The sequence below is a fragment of the Hemitrygon akajei genome, chromosome 20, assembly GCF_048418815.1.
Source record: "Hemitrygon akajei chromosome 20, sHemAka1.3, whole genome shotgun sequence".
In the NCBI taxonomy this organism is placed as follows: Eukaryota; Metazoa; Chordata; class Chondrichthyes; order Myliobatiformes; family Dasyatidae; genus Hemitrygon; species Hemitrygon akajei.
The window spans coordinates 18,684,375-18,704,356 of NC_133143.1; the positions used below are offsets into that span (position 1 = coordinate 18,684,375).

Genomic DNA, 19,982 nt, shown 5'->3' on the forward strand with positions numbered 1-19,982 from the left:
TGAAACTGATGGGCAAAGACATTTCTTCACTCAGAGAATGATGAGCCTCTGGGATGCAGTGCCGTGGAGAGATTAGTGCACTGAAAACAGAGATGGATTTACTTGTAAATGCAAGAGACATTAAGGGGCATGAATGGGGTATTGAGATGAAGATCAGCCACTAGTGTACTGATTGGCAAAGCAGACTCTAAGGGTAAATAGCCCATTGCTACTTATTTCTGTGTTAATAATAGGTCACATGTTACAGTCGGTACATTGAAGGTAAATCTATGGACTTTGTTGCCACAGGTGACTGTGGAGGCCAAGTCACTGGGAATATTTAGGGCAGAGGACGATAGGCTCTTGATTAGTCAGGGCACGAAGGGATATGGAGAGAAGGCAGGAGGACATTGGAGCTGAGAGGGAAAATAAATCAGCCATGATCGAATGGTAGACCAGAACAAAGGAGCCCAGTCTGACGTCAGTCAGAAAAATGCTCATTAAGAATGTGGTTCAAGACCTCGGGAATCATTAAGTACAGTTGACATGGTTCTAAGAAGCAGAAATTGTATCTCCCAAGTTCAGTATTTTTTTAAATGGAGAAATCTAGCAGGCTAGGTAAAGGGAACAAGTGAATGCACCTGTGGAGTGGCAATATAAATGATAGTCATACAGAACTGAATTCCTTTTGTTTGGAGATACATTGATGTGGGTAGAGAACAGGTTAATCAGAGAACCGAGTGGAAATAAACAATCATTTTCAGGGTGGCAGGATTTTACCAGTGGGTTGCCGCCATGCCTGCAATTATTCGTAATCTTTCTACAATCTGCATTGACGTCAGAAGATAATTAAAATACTGTGAAAAGTGCAACATGTCCAAGTTTACAGGGATTGAGACCAGGGTTAAAAGTAGAAAAGGCACTCAGGCGGCACACGGTGAAATATGCAGGAAGATTAAAAGTTATCCACTTCGATGGGAAGAGGAGGGAGGAAAAAGAACATGGCAGGAGAAGTTGCAGTAAACAGGTGGGAAGTCAAACGATGCACTGATCTTCTGCAACATGTGGATTGTACTATGAAAATGAGGTCGTTGTTCTGCAATAGTATTAATTTTGGATGAGAGCACACTTGGCATGTTATATGCAGTTTTGGTCGAAATACCCTCAAGAGGTTTGGAATCTAGGTAATGCTGACTTACTAATGGTCCAATGACAAGGTAGAATGGAACAGAACTATACTGACTGGAGGGTAGAGGAAACGTAATCTCATTCACAGATACAAGGTTCTGAGGAAGATTGACAGATGCTGAAAGGTTACTTCCTCAGGGTAGAGAGTCTAGGACTAGAGTGCGTGGGCAGTCGCTGAGGTTTATGATAGAAAATTTCTTTGCTCAGAGACGTTATGAATGTATGGAACACCTCACCCAAGACAGCTACTAAATTTTCTGTAATTGAGGTAGATTTGAGACTGTGATCAGTGAATTCTGGATTCAGGGGTGTGAGATTGAAGCAGGGAGGTAGGATTGAGTAACAGGGACAGCCACAATCCTGATCTCAAGTGAACTGCAGAGCTGGCTTGGGGAACTACATGGCCGTCTGTGGTCTCTTGGAAGTGCAAATGGGCAAACGATTCTATCCAATCCACAGAATACACAGGCCAAACTTCACTTCTAAAAGACACATTAAAATTTTATAATCACAGAACCGGTATAACAAGCAGAACAACACTGTTTCTGGGAAGAATGTACACAATAACTGCCTCTCTGTGCCAAATACTAACCAAGCATTGAAGCAAAGGTATAACTGCCACAGGGTCCTACCTCCACTTCAGCTGCCGTTGGCTCCTTATTAAAGCACATGTTCATCGTGTTTCTAGCTGTCCGATAAAATGTAGTCAACGATACCGATCGCCCCTGTGCACAAAAAGAAAACTCAATTTAGAGTCCAAGATAATGTAACCATTCCTGTCCAACAGTGTGGTTTCCCAGGACACCTTAGACCAAAGCAGGAGGCCAAGCATAATCAATCACTCTCCATCATCTAGATGGGCAGATTTCCAGTCCTCCTTGACGTGGGCGCCTCTTCTACATGGCAATGACACCCTGAGTGCCTCATCACACAACACTCAAAATCAGGATGTACTTCTACCCAGTCAACCTGAGGGTGGGTGACACTGTTGGAGATGCTGTCCGCTGCTTCAGATGATAAAGCACTGCCTGTAGTATCAGGTGGACCAGATATTACAGTTTCTCCCCAGGTAACAAACATCTGATTTACAGACACACCATGAACACAAATGAATATCTGGGAGAACAGCGGGAAGGATGGGGATGGATTTGCTAGTTACTGCTGGTCTGGTCTGTCGGACTTCCATCTGCAAGGTGGAAACACGGGACTTCCATCTGCCTTCTATACTCCCAACCACAGCAGAACTATAACAATCAGGCTGGTTGAGGCCAAGCAGAGCTGGAAGTTCTCAGAAAAACTTGCTCAGCGAGGCCAGCTGGCAGCTGTTCTTCCTGCACTTTCTCTATTGCTGTCTCTACGATCTCGTTGTTACTCATTTCAGTTTGAGTTGAAACAGTTTAGGAGGTCAATTGTGTTGTAAGCTGGGAACTATCCATTTATCCATTTCAAGCACTCCTGCATTTCTCACACAAGGATCCCATGACACTACCTGAACAAGAGTAGAGCTTTCCCAGACTCAGGGACTATGCTGGTCCTTCAGGCTTGGCAGTGAGACGAATGGCAAGCGTCTACTTTAGGAAAGGCATCAGTAAAGTGATGGCTCCCAAGAACTGACAATCAGAAGGTACAAATGCGACACAAAGACAGCAGAGGAAAGTTTCCCCATGTCACCATACTGGTTGCCTGGATTTCTACCCTAACCCATAACAGTAATGTCCATCAAGAGTTGCTTAATCCTTCCCATAATAAATTAATTGTTAGAGTTCACAAACAAACTTTGCACTATTATATTGCATTTAATTCACAAGCAATTACATCATTGCTGTAACACATGACAGTAAAGTTACGGTATTAACTCTGAATCAAATACACTTTTCTCCCCAGAATGAAGAACTACTTAACATAAAGGGCAGTACATAGTAGGTTGCAGTTAATGCATCATTTTACAGTGATTGGGGTTCAATTCCCACAGCTGCCTATACAGAGTTAGCACACCCTCCCCGTGACTGTGTAGCTTTCCTCTTGGTACTCTGGTTTCCTCCCACATTCCTAATATGTATGGATCAGTAGATGACAAGGGTGTAAATGGGCGGCGCAGGCTCATTGGGCCGGAAGGGCCCGCTATCGTACTGCATCTCTAAATAAAAATCTGTAATAAATACTTGACCAGAAATTGTAACAGAAAACACACCTTAAGATTCATATAGCAATCTTCTAAAAGTTCTACAAGTCTGAAATCCAGTTGTGTTCGTCTCTTCAGACCAGCTATGTGGACACAGTAAGATCGGACCAATGCAATGATGATTTATGTTTTTATTTTAAAAGGTTTACTGTTTGGTTTATAAATACTATGCAACAGGATGTGAGGACCAGCCCTGTGTTTATGATTGGTGCACAGTAATTTTGTTCTCTATCACAAATGTTACAAGGGTTCTCTTTTACTCTCTCATCCAAAAGGCTGCACCTCTGATTCTGTATGTCCTCTGCATTACATTGAATGATAATGCTAGATCTTGAATTCATACCTCAAGTGCTGTGGCCGGGAGCCGCTATTCTTTGACTCAGTGCAAGAGGGTTTACCACTGCAGTGGGGAAGTAGTCACCTGCTCTTAAATGTAAGTCTTTGTACATGGATATATCAATTAGTAATGTCAGTTAACATTACAACAGTAGACATACTGAAGTCAGAACAGAGGGCAGTTATTCATTCTATTGTGGAATAATAGTAAAGACCATTAGAAGCACATACACAGCCAATGTTAATTAATGCAAGCGCAGTCCTACTTAACCACAAGTCTGATGCCAATAGACTTCATTTCTTTGTGGTTAACCAATCATAAAATTGACTACTTTTTCACAATGAGAAACAGCAGCACAAGTAAATTGGATAAATCACAAAGTAAACACTTCAAAAGTTTTTTTCCTAACATTTGAGATTATTTTGAAGACATTAAGGATGTATTAACATGTTAGGCAAATACAATTCATCCTTGACATAATGACATCATGAGGAAGCTCCAAGGATGAGCTTCAACAAAGAGCAATGTTTAATGTCAGTTGCCGGGTAAATTTTATTGTGTATTTTAATATTTCAGTAATAATTGAGTAGTCTTGTAAATATATTGCTTGATTAAGCATTCTTCGTTTATATAACTAATTATGGTTATATGTAAAAATACGTGAATTGCATACGTCATCACACTACCACATCATACATGCATGCCTCATTTCAAGTAAACACAATGTTAAGATTATGGATTCCTGTGTCTTCCTTTGAATTAGTTTAATGTTTTGAAGATAAAAATATAACAGTGGCAAGTAGGTATTTTTAAACTGAACCCAAGATGGCTACTGACCTACTGAAGCACAGCCAGATGTTCAAATTTTTCTAAAAATGCAGCGAGAAATAGCAAGTAAATAAATGCAGCCCACCACATGCAGAGACCGTTGAGTTAAAATGGGCAGAAAACAGAAGAATTCACTAGTTCATGAAGAATGACTACCAGGTGATAATAATTATAAAAAGAGCAGAAATGGTTGGCTACATTAGAACGTTGCTGCATTTGATTCCACAAGAGATAACTGGCTCATTTATTGTGAGCTAATCGAACAATCTTTTTATGCAAATGGAATAGCCAATGAGTAACAAGTACCAATTCTGCTGCATGCATTAAAGGCATACAGTTTGCTTCAAGTTTGACTGCTCCAACCAAACCAGCAGCAATTAGCTTTGCTTATATTGTCAAAGTAATGCAGGAACACTTAGCCATTACTGACTGAAGAATGCTTTAGAGGCTTCATAAGCGGAATCAAAAGGAAGGGGAGTCCATTTTAGCGTATGTGGCTGAAGTGAAGAGAAGAAATTGTCAGTACACTGAGAGATCATTTAGTTTGTGGAATCTAACAAGAAAGCATTCAAAAACAACTTCTAACTCAAAGTTCACATTTATAAGTGCAATTGAAATTGATGTTTCAATGGAAACCAGACAGAGACACAATTGAGTTGCAGTCAGGAATGAAAGTGAGCATGAACAAAATTGCAATGTCTAAACAGAAAACTGCCTGGCTGAACAAACTGTGTTACTGTTGTGACAGGGGCTCACATGCACCAGACCAATGCAAGCTTAAAGGCAAAACTTGCAGAAAATGTAACAAAGTTTGACAGATAATAAATGGACTGCACAGAGCAGAAAAAAAGCTAAAGTCAAGCTGCATTTTTAAAAAGAGCACTAAACTGCATGCTGTTGATGAAAAATCTGATAATGACGACAGCAACACAGGATTGCGTAGCCTTGAGCTTTAAAATGTGCAAACAAGCAAAATAACTAACACCAGAGTGAACAGCAAATTAATTTAAATGGAATTGGAACTGGCTCGGCTGTTTCAGTCATTCCACAAAATGAGTTTGAACAGCATTTCAAAGATACTGAACTGAAGCCTGTATATATCCAGTGAAGAACTTGTACTGGAGAAAAGATAACTCCTGTGGGAATGACATTCATAACAGAAAAATACAACAACCAACAAGCCACATGGGGCTTTTATATTGTAAAAACAGGGGGACCAGAATTATGGGGGCATGACTGGCTGAGACAGCTACAACTTGATTGGCGACCCATCCACAATTTGCATGCCACAACCCCTGCAATGAAGGCAACCAAAAGCAAATTAAGTAAGGTACTGGATGATGCCACAACTTTCTCCATGCCAAACACTATGAACTGTCACTTAACAGAGGGAAAACAGGTGTCGGTGCCAAGCTCTGTGCCTCTGGTTGGAAAGCATATCGGACGAAGGAAGGACCATGTTGCTCAGAGGAATCATGAAAGTGACAAAAGCAGCGGTCTGACTACAGCAGTTTTTGTAGGCGAATATCTGAAAATGCTTCTGATATATTAATCTGGCAGTTACTTGCTAAATGTGGCTTGATTTTAAGCTCAAAGAGAGTTCAAGGAGCTTCAGGAAAGTTGCAAGCACTTGGCTTTTTTTGTGTATTAAGAAGCAGAATCTATTCTACGCAAATTAAGAACATTGTATGAACTTCAACTGGGTGACAAAAAGCTGCTTGTGAAAGTAGGTGCAAAGACCAAAGCCCAGCTGGGTGAATGGAAGGTCAAAAAGAAGTCAACAGAGATACAAAAACAGAAGATTTGTCGGATGATGTGGATTTGCAAATCAAGAGGAGAGATCAGATCGTAAAGGGAGGAATAGAAGGATTAATAAGAGAATAGTCCAGTGAACTAAGTGACCTCCTCAAGATCAAGATGCACAAACAAGAAGAAAAAAGGAAGGAGAAAAAAAGGTGTCCAATGCTGTCAGAACTACTTCCTGCAATTTCAGAGTCAACTCCTACAACCACCATGGAGAAGGCCCCAGAACCTGAAATTGTTTCACAGCAACAAGTCTCACCTGCCAAGTAGAGTGATCCCCGTCAGGAAAGATGTTATCCCACAAGAATAAGAAATCCTTTAGGCCTGAATGGGACAATTTAAAACTTACTATGCTGTGGATGTCTGTATAGTAGTTGTATAGTATTGTACTGTGCATATAGTTGAGATGCATTCTATATTGAGTTGGAGTTTATGCCTAAGCAGGGAGGAGTGTTGTGTATTTAATATTTCAGTAACATTTGAGTAATATATTGTTTGATTATTTTTAAAAAATAATTTATTACAGGTTATATGTAAAAGTATGTGAACGGCATACATCATAACGGCACCACATCATAAGTACACGCCTCGCTTAAAGTAAAAATGAAACTAAGACACCCTTCTTTTGGGACCCCTTGTTTTTCTTTCGATTAGTTTTATGTTTTGGAGAGAAAAAAACGTAACAGGATATGGTAATACGTAGAGGTACTCGAATTGCACATGTCATCACGCTACCATGTGAGGCGTGCACATCTCGCTTAAAGTAAACACAAAGTTAGACTCACATTTCGGATTCCTGTGTCTTCCTTTGAATTACTTAAATGTTTTGAAGTTACAAAACAATTGCCAGGAGTGTCCAACATGGACAATGTTGTATTGGACTAACAAGTGCTTTCTTTTCTTAATTTAACAACAATGTGCTGTAGAATGCTTGAGAGTGAAACTCAGCTTCACAGTACACACATTTACAGAAACTGAACTCTGAATAAAAGAACTAAGTTCTATCTTGCTGAAAATTTAGATTTAAAAAATGAATGTTCCAGGAGTCATATTTGACTCTGTGCGATTCAAATATCAACTGGGAACATACACTTTTTCTCAAAAGGTTATTCTCAAAATCGTCACAGAATAGCAAAGGAATTTTTTCTAAAATATGAAAGACAAAATTCTATATAGAATGAGGGCTCTTGTTTGCCAATTTTCTCCCTTCTTTACCAAAGGTACAGTTGTAAAGCGAATCTACAATGGTACGCATATCAGTGGAAGGACTGCTTTTGAAGCTGCATACCAAAGAATACTATCAGGAGGCATTAAAGGCATCTCCAATTCGGACCCATCTGATACCTCCATCTGGGGAGATGTTTCTCAGTCTGGGGAATGAACATCCAACCAGGACTGGGAAGAAGGCTGACGTTCCATACGCAAAGGGCTGACATGGCATTAAAGCCAAGGTTCTTGGTCTTGAAAGTAGAGTTGCATGTTGCCCAAAGAATGAAGTAGGTCCTTCGAAAATTCAATTAAAACCAGTTAGTAAGGGTTGAGAAGACAGCAAGTGAGCATTCAGAAATGGGAGCAGTGAACACTGTAGAGGGGAAGGATGGGCTGTGTGCGCAACACCAGGGGCAGGTAAGGTAACCCAGTGAAAGGCAGTACGTTCAGGAGCAAGGTGGAAATTCCACCACCATGATCTCCAGAAAACAATGGTATAAGAGTGCTTTTTTAGCATTTGAAAAATTGCATTGAAAAGCTTTTTGCATTGAAATATTTTTAAAACAAATCTATGTGCTACTTTCCAATGTTTCTTTTCAATGAGTTCTTAGTACAACAACAAATTTGGACTACGTTGCTCATCCTTTAAGTATAAACAATGAGTGGGAAAATGTCATTAATTTAGTTAAAAGCCAACAGAAGATTATTTCATGGCAGTGTAGTGAAGTTGTGCACTTACAAGATGAATAACCAGTGTTCTGGACCATTGATCCAGAGACAAAGGCACAGGAAACAGAACAAGATGCAGTCATTCATGTACCTTTTCCCCTCCCACTCCCTACAGCTGCTTCACGAGTCAACAGGGTCCTGGCTTACTTTATACATCAGACACTTCCTAGCAGGATTAACATTGCTTACTAGTGCAGCTTTTATTAAACTGCTGATATAGCTCATTTGTACTGACTGGGCCAGCCATTTTCTTTCAGATGACCTTTACCTCTGATCTCAGTGTTAACCTGTGTGGCACCTTATTGGTTAGTCTCCCAATCAGAACAAGCAGCATTTAGTTATATGCTGTTTACCGTCCATTAACTAGTCCTCAACCCACCACAGTACATAGTGAGCAATCCTGCCTTCTTTATTAATCTCTTACATGACACCTTCTGTAATTGGAACCCTTCAAAATATCTGGGAAATTTAAATTCAACTAAGGTAACATGGATAGTTTTGGTTACCAACACTGAATGTAGAGGATTATTGTAAAAATCAATCTAATTTACAAAACTCATTCAAGTAATCTGCTGTTCTCACACTGTCTGGTCTCTGCATGAGTGCAGGCCTATTGATGCGGTAAAATTTTAGTATCAAACCGTTCAAACAGTGTTTTCTTATTTTAAAAATGAGATGATAGGATGGTGTCAGTGCAGGTTACTTAGCAAATTAAGTTCTCTCAATGAAGCATCCTTATATACAAAGGTGGAGGACTTTCATTACTGTCCTAAACATCAGCTGCATAGCAGGCAGTAAGTACGTAATTAAGAATTGTTTATTAGGCTGGATTTATTGAAGTAGATAAGACCTTAAGACCATAAGACATAGGTGCAGAATTAGGCCACCTGGCCCATCGAGTCTTCTCTGCCACTTCATCCTGGCTGATCCATTTTCTAAACTGCAACCAGTGATGAGGCTCTGATTGGGGACTTTCAGAGCTTTGGGGAAAGTGGAGTTACCCCTTTGCTCCCAGGGCCGCTCTGACCCGGAACGGTAGCACCTGCAAGGGTTCTTGCTCAGGATATGAGCGAAGGCCAACAGCAGATCCGGCAGGTTCAGTAACTGAACTTATGACAGAGAAGGCGGATGAGCTAGGACCTCAGATGACAACGGCTATAGTACAGACGGATGAACATTCGGGAAGAGAAATGGCCATTTCTTCAGTTCGCCCAACGGAAGGCAAACCACCGTTGCTAGATACCAGGTTTCCTAGAATCTATTTGCTAAGAAAACCATGGTCAAACTTACAAGATTTATCGCACAACAGCGTCAAGAGGATCTTCAAGACAATTCTGAAGATGCTTCGCTTGGTAGGGTTGAATCTGGGCAGCAGGGGATCCCCGACCGTCATCAAGCTACTGCTCATAAAATTCAAGTAACACAAAAGAAAATTATTGTCACTTGGAATGTAAGAACCCTATATCAAGCAGGAAGATTGGACAATGTGATAAATGAAATGGAAAGACTAAAGAGTAACAGCATGGGAATTAGTGAAGTTCATTGGACAGGTCCTGGAACATGTCAGATTAGAAATAAAACACTAATTTATTCTTGAGGAACATCCCACACTAATGGAGTAGGAATTCTTCTGGATGAAAACATGGCAGAAAGTGTTTTAGGACATTGGGCAAAATCAGAAAGCATGCTCCTTGTTAGATTCAGAGGACAACCATTTGATTATACAAGTATATGTACCAACAACAGATGGAACAAATGAGGATATAGATAAATTCCATGAAGAGCTTGAACAAGCAAAGAATGGATGCAAATCTCAAGATATTGTTATTGTCATGGGAGATCTAAATGGAAATTAGGACAAGGTGCTGATGGAAATACCATAGGAAAATTTGGACTAGGGGAAAGAAATGAAAGAGGCGAGAAATGGGAGAATGGTGTAAGATGAATAATAAGGTCATTATGAATACCTACTTCAAAAACCATCCAAGACGCTTGTGAACCTGGAAAAGTCCAGGTGATAACACCAGAAATCAAATTGACTTTATTACTGTAAACCACAGATTTAGAAATTTAGAAAACATATCCAGGTGCAGACTGTAATAGTGACCATAACCCAGTAACATGTCATGTAAAAGTAGAACTTAAAAAACCAAAGCAGCAAAATCCCTTCACTACTCGCAATTAATTAAAGAAGAAAACTTAAGACAAAAAATTACAATTGAATTAAGGAATAGATTTCAAAGTCTAAAAATCAAATCTGTTAATGATAGCAATCATGTAGAAATGAAGTTTAACTCTCTAAAGGATGCCTTGGTAGAATCGGCAAAGTCAATGATTCCTAAAAAAAAGAGCATGAAGAATAAATCGATGACACATGAAATCAAAAATCTAATGGAAGAAAGGAGAGGGAAGAAAGCAAATCCTATAGAATATAAGTCTTTAGATAAAAAAGGTAAAAGCTTATGTCTAAAAGCCAAAGAAGAATGGTTAAACCAGGAATATGAGCAACTAGAAAGAATCCCTATTATTGATCCAAAGCAGTTACATCCGCAAATCAAGAATATCACTGGTAAAAAGCTCCTCTATTCTTCAGGTGGATGTTCGAAAGCAAACGACAGTACCACTATCATGGAAAAAGATGAGATTATGAATAGATGGACTGAGTATATTCAGGAATTGTTTGAAGACGATCGAGGCGAAAAACCAGTAATTAAGAACATTGAAGGTCCAAGTATTTTAAAATCTGACGTTTGTAATGCAATAAATAAGATGAAGAAAGGAAAGGCAGCAGGTCCTGGTGAATTAGTAATAGAACAAATTATTGCCCTTGAAGATTATGGAATTGAAAAACTCACTGATTTAATCAATGACATTTAGGAGACTGGAATAATATGAGAAGAGATGAAAAAAATCAGTATTTATCACCCTTCCTAAGAAACCTGGAGCAATAGAATGTGAATTACATAGGACCATAAGTTTAATGAGTCATATCACCAAGACACTTCTAAGAATTTTGATGACAAGAGCTAAAAGTAAGATACAAGCTGAAATAAGTAAAGAACAATGTGGTTTTGTGAAAGACAAAGGTACAAGAAACACGATATTGATGTTAAGGATACTATCAGAACGAGCTATTTAAGTCCAAACAGATTTGTCTGTTTTATCAACTACACAAAAGCAGTTGATAAAGTGAAGCACAATAAGTTATTTGAAATATTACAGGAAACTCTAGATCTAGATTCAATAGGCCTCCGCCTAATCAGAAATCTGTACTGGGAACAAACTGCCGCTGAACGAATAGAGAAGTGAGTCAGTTTACGAAAATCAAGAGAAACATTAGACAAGGGTGTGTTTTCTCCCGATTTGTTTAATGTGTACAGTGAAACAATATTACAAAAAATAAGAGCTATCTTGGGAATCAAAGTTGGCGGTGAAAACATCAATAATTTCAGATATGTGGATGACACTGTGTTAATTGCAAGTACAGAGAAAGAACTGCAAAACTTACTTGCAAAAAGACAATGTATGGTCATATCCAAAAAGGAGAATCTTATCTGCAGGCTGAGAATAAACAGGGAAGACACAAAACAAGTACAGAACTTTTGCTGCTGAGGAAGCTGGGTGACATCAGATGGCAGGTGCGACATGGACATCAAAAGAAGAATAAGGATAGCAAAAGACACCTTTACGACAATGAAGAGTATATTGATCAACACTAAACTAGGCATGACAACCCGCCTCAGAGTACTGAAATGTTACATTTATCCAGTTATGTTATATGACTCAGAATGTTGGACAATATCTAGTAACATGAGGAAATGAATTGAAGCAGCAGAGATGTGGTTTTTGAGGATGCAAAGAATATCATGGACGAAACAATTATCTAACGAGGATGTCATGAACAGAGCAAGCACAAAAAGAGAAATAATGTATGAGATCATGAAAAGGCAACATAACTTCATTAGACATGTGATTAGGAAAGAGGAGTTAAAATAGAGTTAGAAAGAGGAGTAATTATGGGAAAGATTGAAGGGAAGAAAGCAAGAGGAAGACAAAGACAAATGACAATGGAGACAGCAGCCAGAGAACTGGAAATGAATACCAATGAATTGATCCACTTGACCCGAAACAGGAGTGTGTGGGCCATGGCAATCAAAGCTCAAACTGGGCATGGTACCTGATGATGATGATAACGATGATCTATTTTCTCCTCTCAGCCCCAATCTCATGCCTCCCACCCTTCATCTCCTGACCAATCAGGAATCCATCAACCTCTAGCTTAAAGATACATAAAGACTTGGCCTCCACAGCTGCCTGTGGCAAAGAATTCCACAGATTCTGCACTCTCTGGCTAAAGAAATTTCTCCTATTCATTCTGAAAGGATGTCCCTCTATTCTGAGGCTGTGTCCTCTGGTCTTAAACTATCCCACCTTATGAAATATCTTTTCCACAACCACTCTATCAAGGCCTTTCACCATTCAATAGATTTCAATGAGGTCACCTTTCATTCTTCTGAATTCCAGTGATTACAGGCCCAGAGCCATCAAACGCTCTTCACTTGACATGCTGCTCAAACCTGGAATCATCTTCATGAACTTCCTTTGAACCCTCTCCAATTTTAGCACATCCTTTCTAAGATAAGGGGGTCCAAAACTGCTCACAGTACTCCAAGTGTGACCTAACTAGTGTTTCATAACATCTCACAAAGTAACATCCTTACTTTGATATTCTAGTTCTCTTGAAATGAATGCCAACAATGCATTTTCCTTCCTCACCACAGACTCAACCTGCAAATTAACCTTTAGGGAATCCTGCACAAACATAGTAGTGTTCAGGCCGCCTGAACCAAGATCAAAGAGCATTTCTTCAGCAGTATGAACGGGGTACGACTGTGCAAACGCGTGAAGGTTGGCCTCTGAGATCAGCAGGAGAGTTTAAAAAGCGAGCAGATTAACGGAGCGGGCAACGGAGTAGAGGGAGACAGAGTAGGAAGGCTTTGGCTCGAGAGGTTTCAGCAAGCAGAGGCTGAGGACGAGTTTGCTCCCATTCAGGTAAGGCCGGGTAAGCTCCTTTAATTAATCTAATTAATTTCGAAGCAGGTAATGGAGGCAGCAGTTAGGACAGTTGAGTGCTCCGTTTGCAGTATGTGGGAAGTCAGGGTGAGCACAATTGTCCCTGATGACTACACCTCTAGCTGCAGCTCCTGACAAACCAAGTTAGGGAACTGGAGCTGGATGAACTTCGGATTATTCAGGAAGCAGAGGCAGAAATAAACAGGAGTTACAGGGAGACAGTCACCCCTAAGAGTCAGGAGACAGGTAGCTGGGTGACTGTCAGGAGAGGGAAGGGGAATAGACAGGAAGAGCAGTGCACCCCTGTGGTCGTTCCCATCAATAATAAGTATACCGTTGGTGGGGATGACCTACCAGGGACAAGTTGCAGTGGTTGTGTCTCTGGCACCGAGACTGGACCCTCAGCTCAGAAGGGAAGGGGAGGGAAAACAGGAGAGCAGTAGTAATAGGGGATTTGATAGTTAGGGGGACAGATAAGAGGTTCTGTGGAAGAGATAGAGAATCCCGGATGGTCTGTTGCCTCCCTGGTGCCAGGGCCTGCAATATCTTGGATTGAGTTCTCAGTATTCTAAGAGGGAGGGCGAGCAGCCAGATGTTGTGGTCCATGTAGGGACCAATGATGTGGATAGGAAGAGGGAGGAGGTCCTGCAAAGAGAATTTAGGGAGTTAGGTGCAAACTGGAAGGACAGGACCTCCAGGGTTGCAATCTCAGGATTGCTACCAGTGCCACGTGCTGGTGAGGCTAGAAATAGGAAGATAATGCAGCTAAATACGTGGCTAAGGAGCTGGTGCAGGAGGGAGGGCTTCATGTTTCTGGACAATTGGGCCTTGTTCCAGGGAAGGTGGGACCTGTTCCAGCAGGACGGGTGGCACCTGAACCAGAGGGGGACTAACATCCTTGCAGGAAGATTTGCTAGTGCTGCTCTGGGAGTGTTAAACTAGATTTGCAGGGGGAGGGGAACAAGAGTGTTAGAGCAGATAGTGTGGTGAAGGATAAAGGTCATGCAAGAGCTGCGTATAGTGCATGGAGTAAAGCCAGGTCTAACATATAAAGAGGCTTTGAGGAAAGAGAAGCAGAATAAAGGGTGTAAAGGTAGTAAGGTAGAAGGGCATGTACTTCAATGCAAGAAGCATCAGGAACAAGGGTGATGAACTGAGAGCTTGGATACATACTTGGAATTATGATGTAGTGGCCATTACAGAGACTTGGCTGGCACCAGGGCAGGAATGGATTCTCAATATTCCTGGATTCAGTGCTTTAAAAGGGATAGAGAGGTGGGGTGGGGAAGGAGGGGTGACATTACCGGTCAGGAATACTATTACAGCTACAGAAAGGGTGGATAATGCAGCAGGATCCTCTTTTGAGTCAGTATGGGTGGAAGTCAGGAACAGGAAGGGAGCAGTTACTCTATTGGGAGTATTCTATAGGTCCCCTTGTAGCAACAGAGATACCAAGGAGCAGATTTTGGAAAGGTGCAAAAATAACAGGCTTGTTATCATGGATGACTTTAACTTCCCTAATATTGATCAGTGAGTGAGCATCTGGGGGACAGTGACCACCTCTCCCTGGCCTTTAACATTATCATGGAAAAGGACAGAATCAGAGAGGACAGGAAAAATTTTAATTGGGGAAGGGCAAATTATGAGGCTACAAGGCTAGAACTTGCAGGTGTGAATTGGGATGATGCTTTTGCAGGGAAATGTACTATGGACATGTGGTCAATGTTTAAGGATCTCTTGCAGGATCTTAGGGATAAATTTGTACCAGTGAGGAAGATAAAGAATGGTAGGGTGAAGGAACCATGGGTGACAAGTGAGCTGGAGAATCTAGACAGATGGAAGAAGGCAGCACGTGTGAGGTTTAGGAAGCAAGAATCAGATGAGCCTATTGAGGAATATACGGTTGCAAGAAAGGAGCTTAAGAAGGGGCTGAGGAGAGCAAGAAGGGGGCATGAGAAGGCCTTGGCGAGTAGGGTAAAGGAAAACCCCAAGGCATTCTTCAATTATGTGAAGAGCAAAAGGTTGACAGGAGTGAAGAGAGAACTGATTAGGGATAAAGGTGGGAAGATGTGCCTGGAGGCTGTGGAAGTGAGCGAGGTCCTCAATGAATAGCGTAAATTCTGGTGTATAAGCCGAGAATTTGGCCCTAAAATTAGGGGGTCGGCTTATACAGAGGGTACCAACTTTGGAAAAACGACTACACAGAAAACAGGTCGTATTTACTGGCTGTTTTTGAGTCAAATTGGTTGCACTGTCGACGCATGAATTCTTTGGTTTGTTTAAACTGGAGCATGGACATCAGACCATCAGGGATGACTGCAATATCCGTATTTTCAGCCTTCAGTGCTGCTTTTGTCTCACCTGACAAGTGCGCTTTGAACATGTCCCAGACAAGTAGCGACTTTTCCTTCCTGACAACTTCGGGACGTTGACGCCACACCTCTTTAACCCCTTTAAGCAACCCGCATTGTCCATCCAGCAGCGTTCTTGAACTTAAACAACAACACCCTGCGGGAATTTTCTGAGCAATCTTTGTTTTTTGTCTCAACACAAGATCACGTCTATTCATAAATCGGGTGCACCAACTTCACATAGCTTTGAAAGTTTTGCAAATCTCACGATGTTTTTCATCCCATTTCAACGCTTGAACTCAGATCATTTCTCTGGTAACAACGTATCCTGATGATCACTGGTGATCTTTCTTCCAGTTCTGGCCACTGGCATGTTTTCCCTGCAGTTTACACATTTCGTCTTTGGTATTTCCCTCCACGTGTCCTCTGCCTTTCTCCACTCTGTCACTCTCTCTCGTTTACACTAAACTTCTTAGCAGCTGCAGAATTATTCATTCCTTTAGCAAAATCAACAATCTTCAGCTTGAAGCCAGCATCATATCGCATTTGTTTTAATCTTTTGTACATGTTGGTCGCAAACTCAATACTGAGTGCACATACTGATCCCGCCACCCCGTGTTATGTTTTAACGAGATTGCAATGGGCGCTAAGTGGTTTCACGAGGGTTACGTTTCAGAGGATTATTTTCCATTGGAAACCTAATCCAAAATTTCATCCCTGATTTATTTATAAGAATTTGCCTAAAACGCTCTCCAATGTGTAGTAGGCCTGTTTTCTTAGCAGGTACTGGTTCACAAAATTTCCAGGTTCCAGATCCAGCAAAGCTGAGTACCAGCATGTGAGATCTCGTGATCTTTTCTGGTTAAATCAAAAACCTCTACAAAAGGGGTCGGCTTATACAGTTAACATGCAAAAGTCACTTTTTTAACCTTGAATATGGGGGGGGGGGGGGGGGTTGCCTTATACTCTGGAATATATGGTACTTCTGTTCAGTATTCACCGATGAGAGGGAACTTGATGATGGTGAGACAATATGAGTGAGGTTGATGTTCTGGAGCATGTTGATATTAAGGGAGAAGAGATGTTGGAGTTGTTAAAATACATTAGGACAGATAAGTCCCCGGGGCCTGACGGAATATTCCCCAGGCTGCTCCACGAGGCGAGGGAAGGGATCACTGAGCCTCTGGCTAGGATCTTTATGTCCTTGTTGTCCATGGGAATGGTACCAGAGGATTGGAGGGAGGCGAATGTTGTCTCCTTGTTCAAAAAAGGTAGTAGGGATAGTCCGGGTAATTATAGACCAGTGAGCCTTACGTCTGTGGTGGGAAAGCTGTTGGAAAAGATTCTTAAGAGATAGGATCTATGGACATTTAGAGAATCATGGTCTGATCAGGGACAGTCAACATGGCTTTATGAAGGGCAGATCGTGCCTAACAAGCCTGATAAGAGTTCTTTGAGGAGGTGACCAGGCATATAGATGAGGGTAGTGCAGTGGATGTGATCTACATGGATTTTCGTAAGGCATTTGAGAAGGTACCACACGGTAGGCTTATTCAGAAAGTGAGAAGGCATGGGATCCAGGGAAGTTTGGCCAGGTGGATTCAGAATTGGCTTGCCTGCAGAAAGCAGAGGGTCGTGGTGGAGGGAGTACATTCGGATTGGAGGGCTGAGACTAGTGGTGTCCCACAAGGATCTGTTCTGGGACCTCTACTTTTCGTGATTTTTATTAACGACCTGGATGCGGGGGTAAAAGGGTGGGTTGGCAAGTTTGCAGATGACACAAAGGTTGGTGGTGTTGTGGATAGTGTTCAGGATTGTCGAAGATTGCAGAGAGATATTGATAGGATGCAGAAGTAGGCTGAGAAGTGGCAGATGGAGTTCAACTCAGAGAAGTGTGAGGTGGTACACTTTGGAAGGACAAACTCCAAGGCAGAGTACAAAGTAAATGGCAGGATTCTTGGTAGTGTGGAGGAGCAGTGGGATCTGGGGGTACATATCTACAGATTCCTGAAAGCTGCCTCACAGGTAGATAGGGTAGTTAAGAAAGCTTATGGAGTGTTAGCTTTCATAAGTTGAGGGATAGAGTTTAAGAGAGGTGATGTAATGATGCAGCTCTATAAAACTCTAGTTAGGCCACACTTGGAGTACTGTGTCCAGTTCTGGTCGCCTCACTATAGGAAGGATGTGAAAGCATTGGAAAGGGTACAGAGGAGATTTACCAGGATGCTGCCTGGTGTAGAGAGTATGCATTAAGATCAGAGATTAAGGGAGCTAGGGCTTTACTCTCTGGAGAGGAGGATGATGACAGAAGACATGATAGAGGTATACAAGATATTAAGAAGAATAGATAGAGTGGACAGCCAGCACCTCTTCCCCAGGGCAATCCCCAATACAAGAGGACATAGCTTTAAGGTAAGGGGAGGAAAGTTCACGGTGGATATTAGAGGAAGGTTTTTTACTCAGAGAGTGGTTGGTGCATGGAATGCACTGCCTGAGTCAATGGTGGAGGCAGCTACACTAGTGAAATTTAAGAGACTACTAGACAGGTATATGGAGGAATTTAAGATGGAAGGTTATATGGGAGGCAGTGTTTAAGGGTCAGCACAACATTTTGGGCTGAATGGCCTGTACTGTGCTGTATTGTTCTATGTTCTATGAATGGCGACAGATCTGCAAACACATCTGCAAGAACTACAGAAATTAGTGCCCTTTGCTCAGATGAGAGGACACCAGCAGAGAAACAAGGGAACAGCCTAGAGTGCCTTAAGGTTGGAGAAGTCGTGGTAATTCTAAATGTGAAACTGATCACGTGATGTATTTAGAAACTTTTTTTAAAAAATAGAATGACTGGAAGAGGTCAGAGGTTACTCAGCCAGTAGTACTAGATTGAATGATTACCTTTGCTCGTATGGCTACTTTTATGATTCTTTTAATTTAAAGAATGTGATGGTGCAAGGCAGTTCAATCTCCTGACATCAAATACCAGTGAATTAGTCAATATATTCCTAAAATGGATCATTAGTCTGTGAAACTCTGCCAACAAGAACAGTATGTGGCATCAATAAGAAGGGAGGTCGACCAACACTTCCAGTCATGCAGATGATCACCTGGTGCAGACACAGAAAGCAGAGAACTTCTGATCACTTAATGCCTGGGTTAATTTACCTTCTTGGATCCAGCTGTGAGCATCAAGACTAAACCAGCCAACAAAATATTTCTGGGAAAGGGCTAAAATTACTCTGCAGATGGCTTTTAAATCAGCAATAGGCATAGATATCATTAGGATACTAGATCACCTGGAGCTCAGCAACATGAAATGAATGATTAACATCTCTGCACATTGGCTCACAAAATATAGGGGGAGGGGGGAGATTTGATTTTACATAAAACTGTGTGCAACACAATGTACCTTTCTTTAAACAACCATGGTAACTCTTTACAGGAGTGAGCAATAAGCAGTACGGTGGGAGATGGGAAGGGGAAAGGACAGGACATAGAAAGGAGGAAGGCTGGGAAGAACAAGGCTTTTAATAAGCTGATACAACTGCCATTTGCATTTAAAACAGCAGAACCATAAACAGTTCACCATACAGAAGACCGTTCAGCCCATCTTGCCTTTGATGGTCATAAAACATCTGCCCAACCTAATCTCACCTCCCAAGATGAGGTCTACAACCATGCTAGTCATGCAGGTACAATGTAATGAAGAATTCTGCTCTGCCACCTTCTCAAGCAGTGAGCTCCGGAGACTCACCATCTTCTGATGAAAAGTTATTTGCTGCTCTACCCTTTACTCCTTCTGCAAATTACTTGCACTCTAAACCCCTGGTTTTTGACACCCCTGTCTTCCCTGCTCATTGTGACCCCTCATCATTTTATTCATTTGTGGCATCTGTGAGCCTCCTGTGTTCCAATGGAAATTGCCTTGCCTTATCCACTCTTTCCTCAGAGCTACAATTTTCCAGTGCTGGCAATACTACTTTATATTGCCTTGGCACCCTCTCCTGTGCAAACACATGTCTGCTGCAATGCAAAGACCTATAATGTATACAGAACTCGTGCCCTAATCTCGGTAATACAACTCAAACAGAACTCCTGTTTTTGCTTTGTGTCTCAGCTAGAAAAAGGAAATGACTCCATATGCTTTTACAGCCACCTTTAAGGAAGTATGGATATACACTACCTCTGTACCACATTGTTCGATATCCTCCCGTTTAATGTCTATTTCCTTGCTTTAAGGCACTTCTGGAAATGTAATGTTAGAACTCAACACCAAAGCTGACTAAGACTAAGAATTTACTTG

General features: G+C 41.4%; 1 protein-coding gene across 5 annotated transcripts in view; it reads right to left on the reverse strand.

Moving 5' to 3' along the window:
- Positions 1–19,982, reverse strand: part of jarid2b (jumonji and AT-rich interaction domain containing 2b) — a 352,517-nt gene that overhangs the window by 36,665 nt on the left and 295,870 nt on the right. For all 5 annotated transcript variants that reach the window (XM_073023952.1, XM_073023955.1, XM_073023954.1 and 2 more), the window contains one exon: positions 1,800–1,892. In XM_073023952.1, coding sequence (XP_072880053.1) covers positions 1,800–1,892 — 93 coding nt within the window. The remainder of the gene's footprint in view (positions 1–1,799; positions 1,893–19,982) is intronic.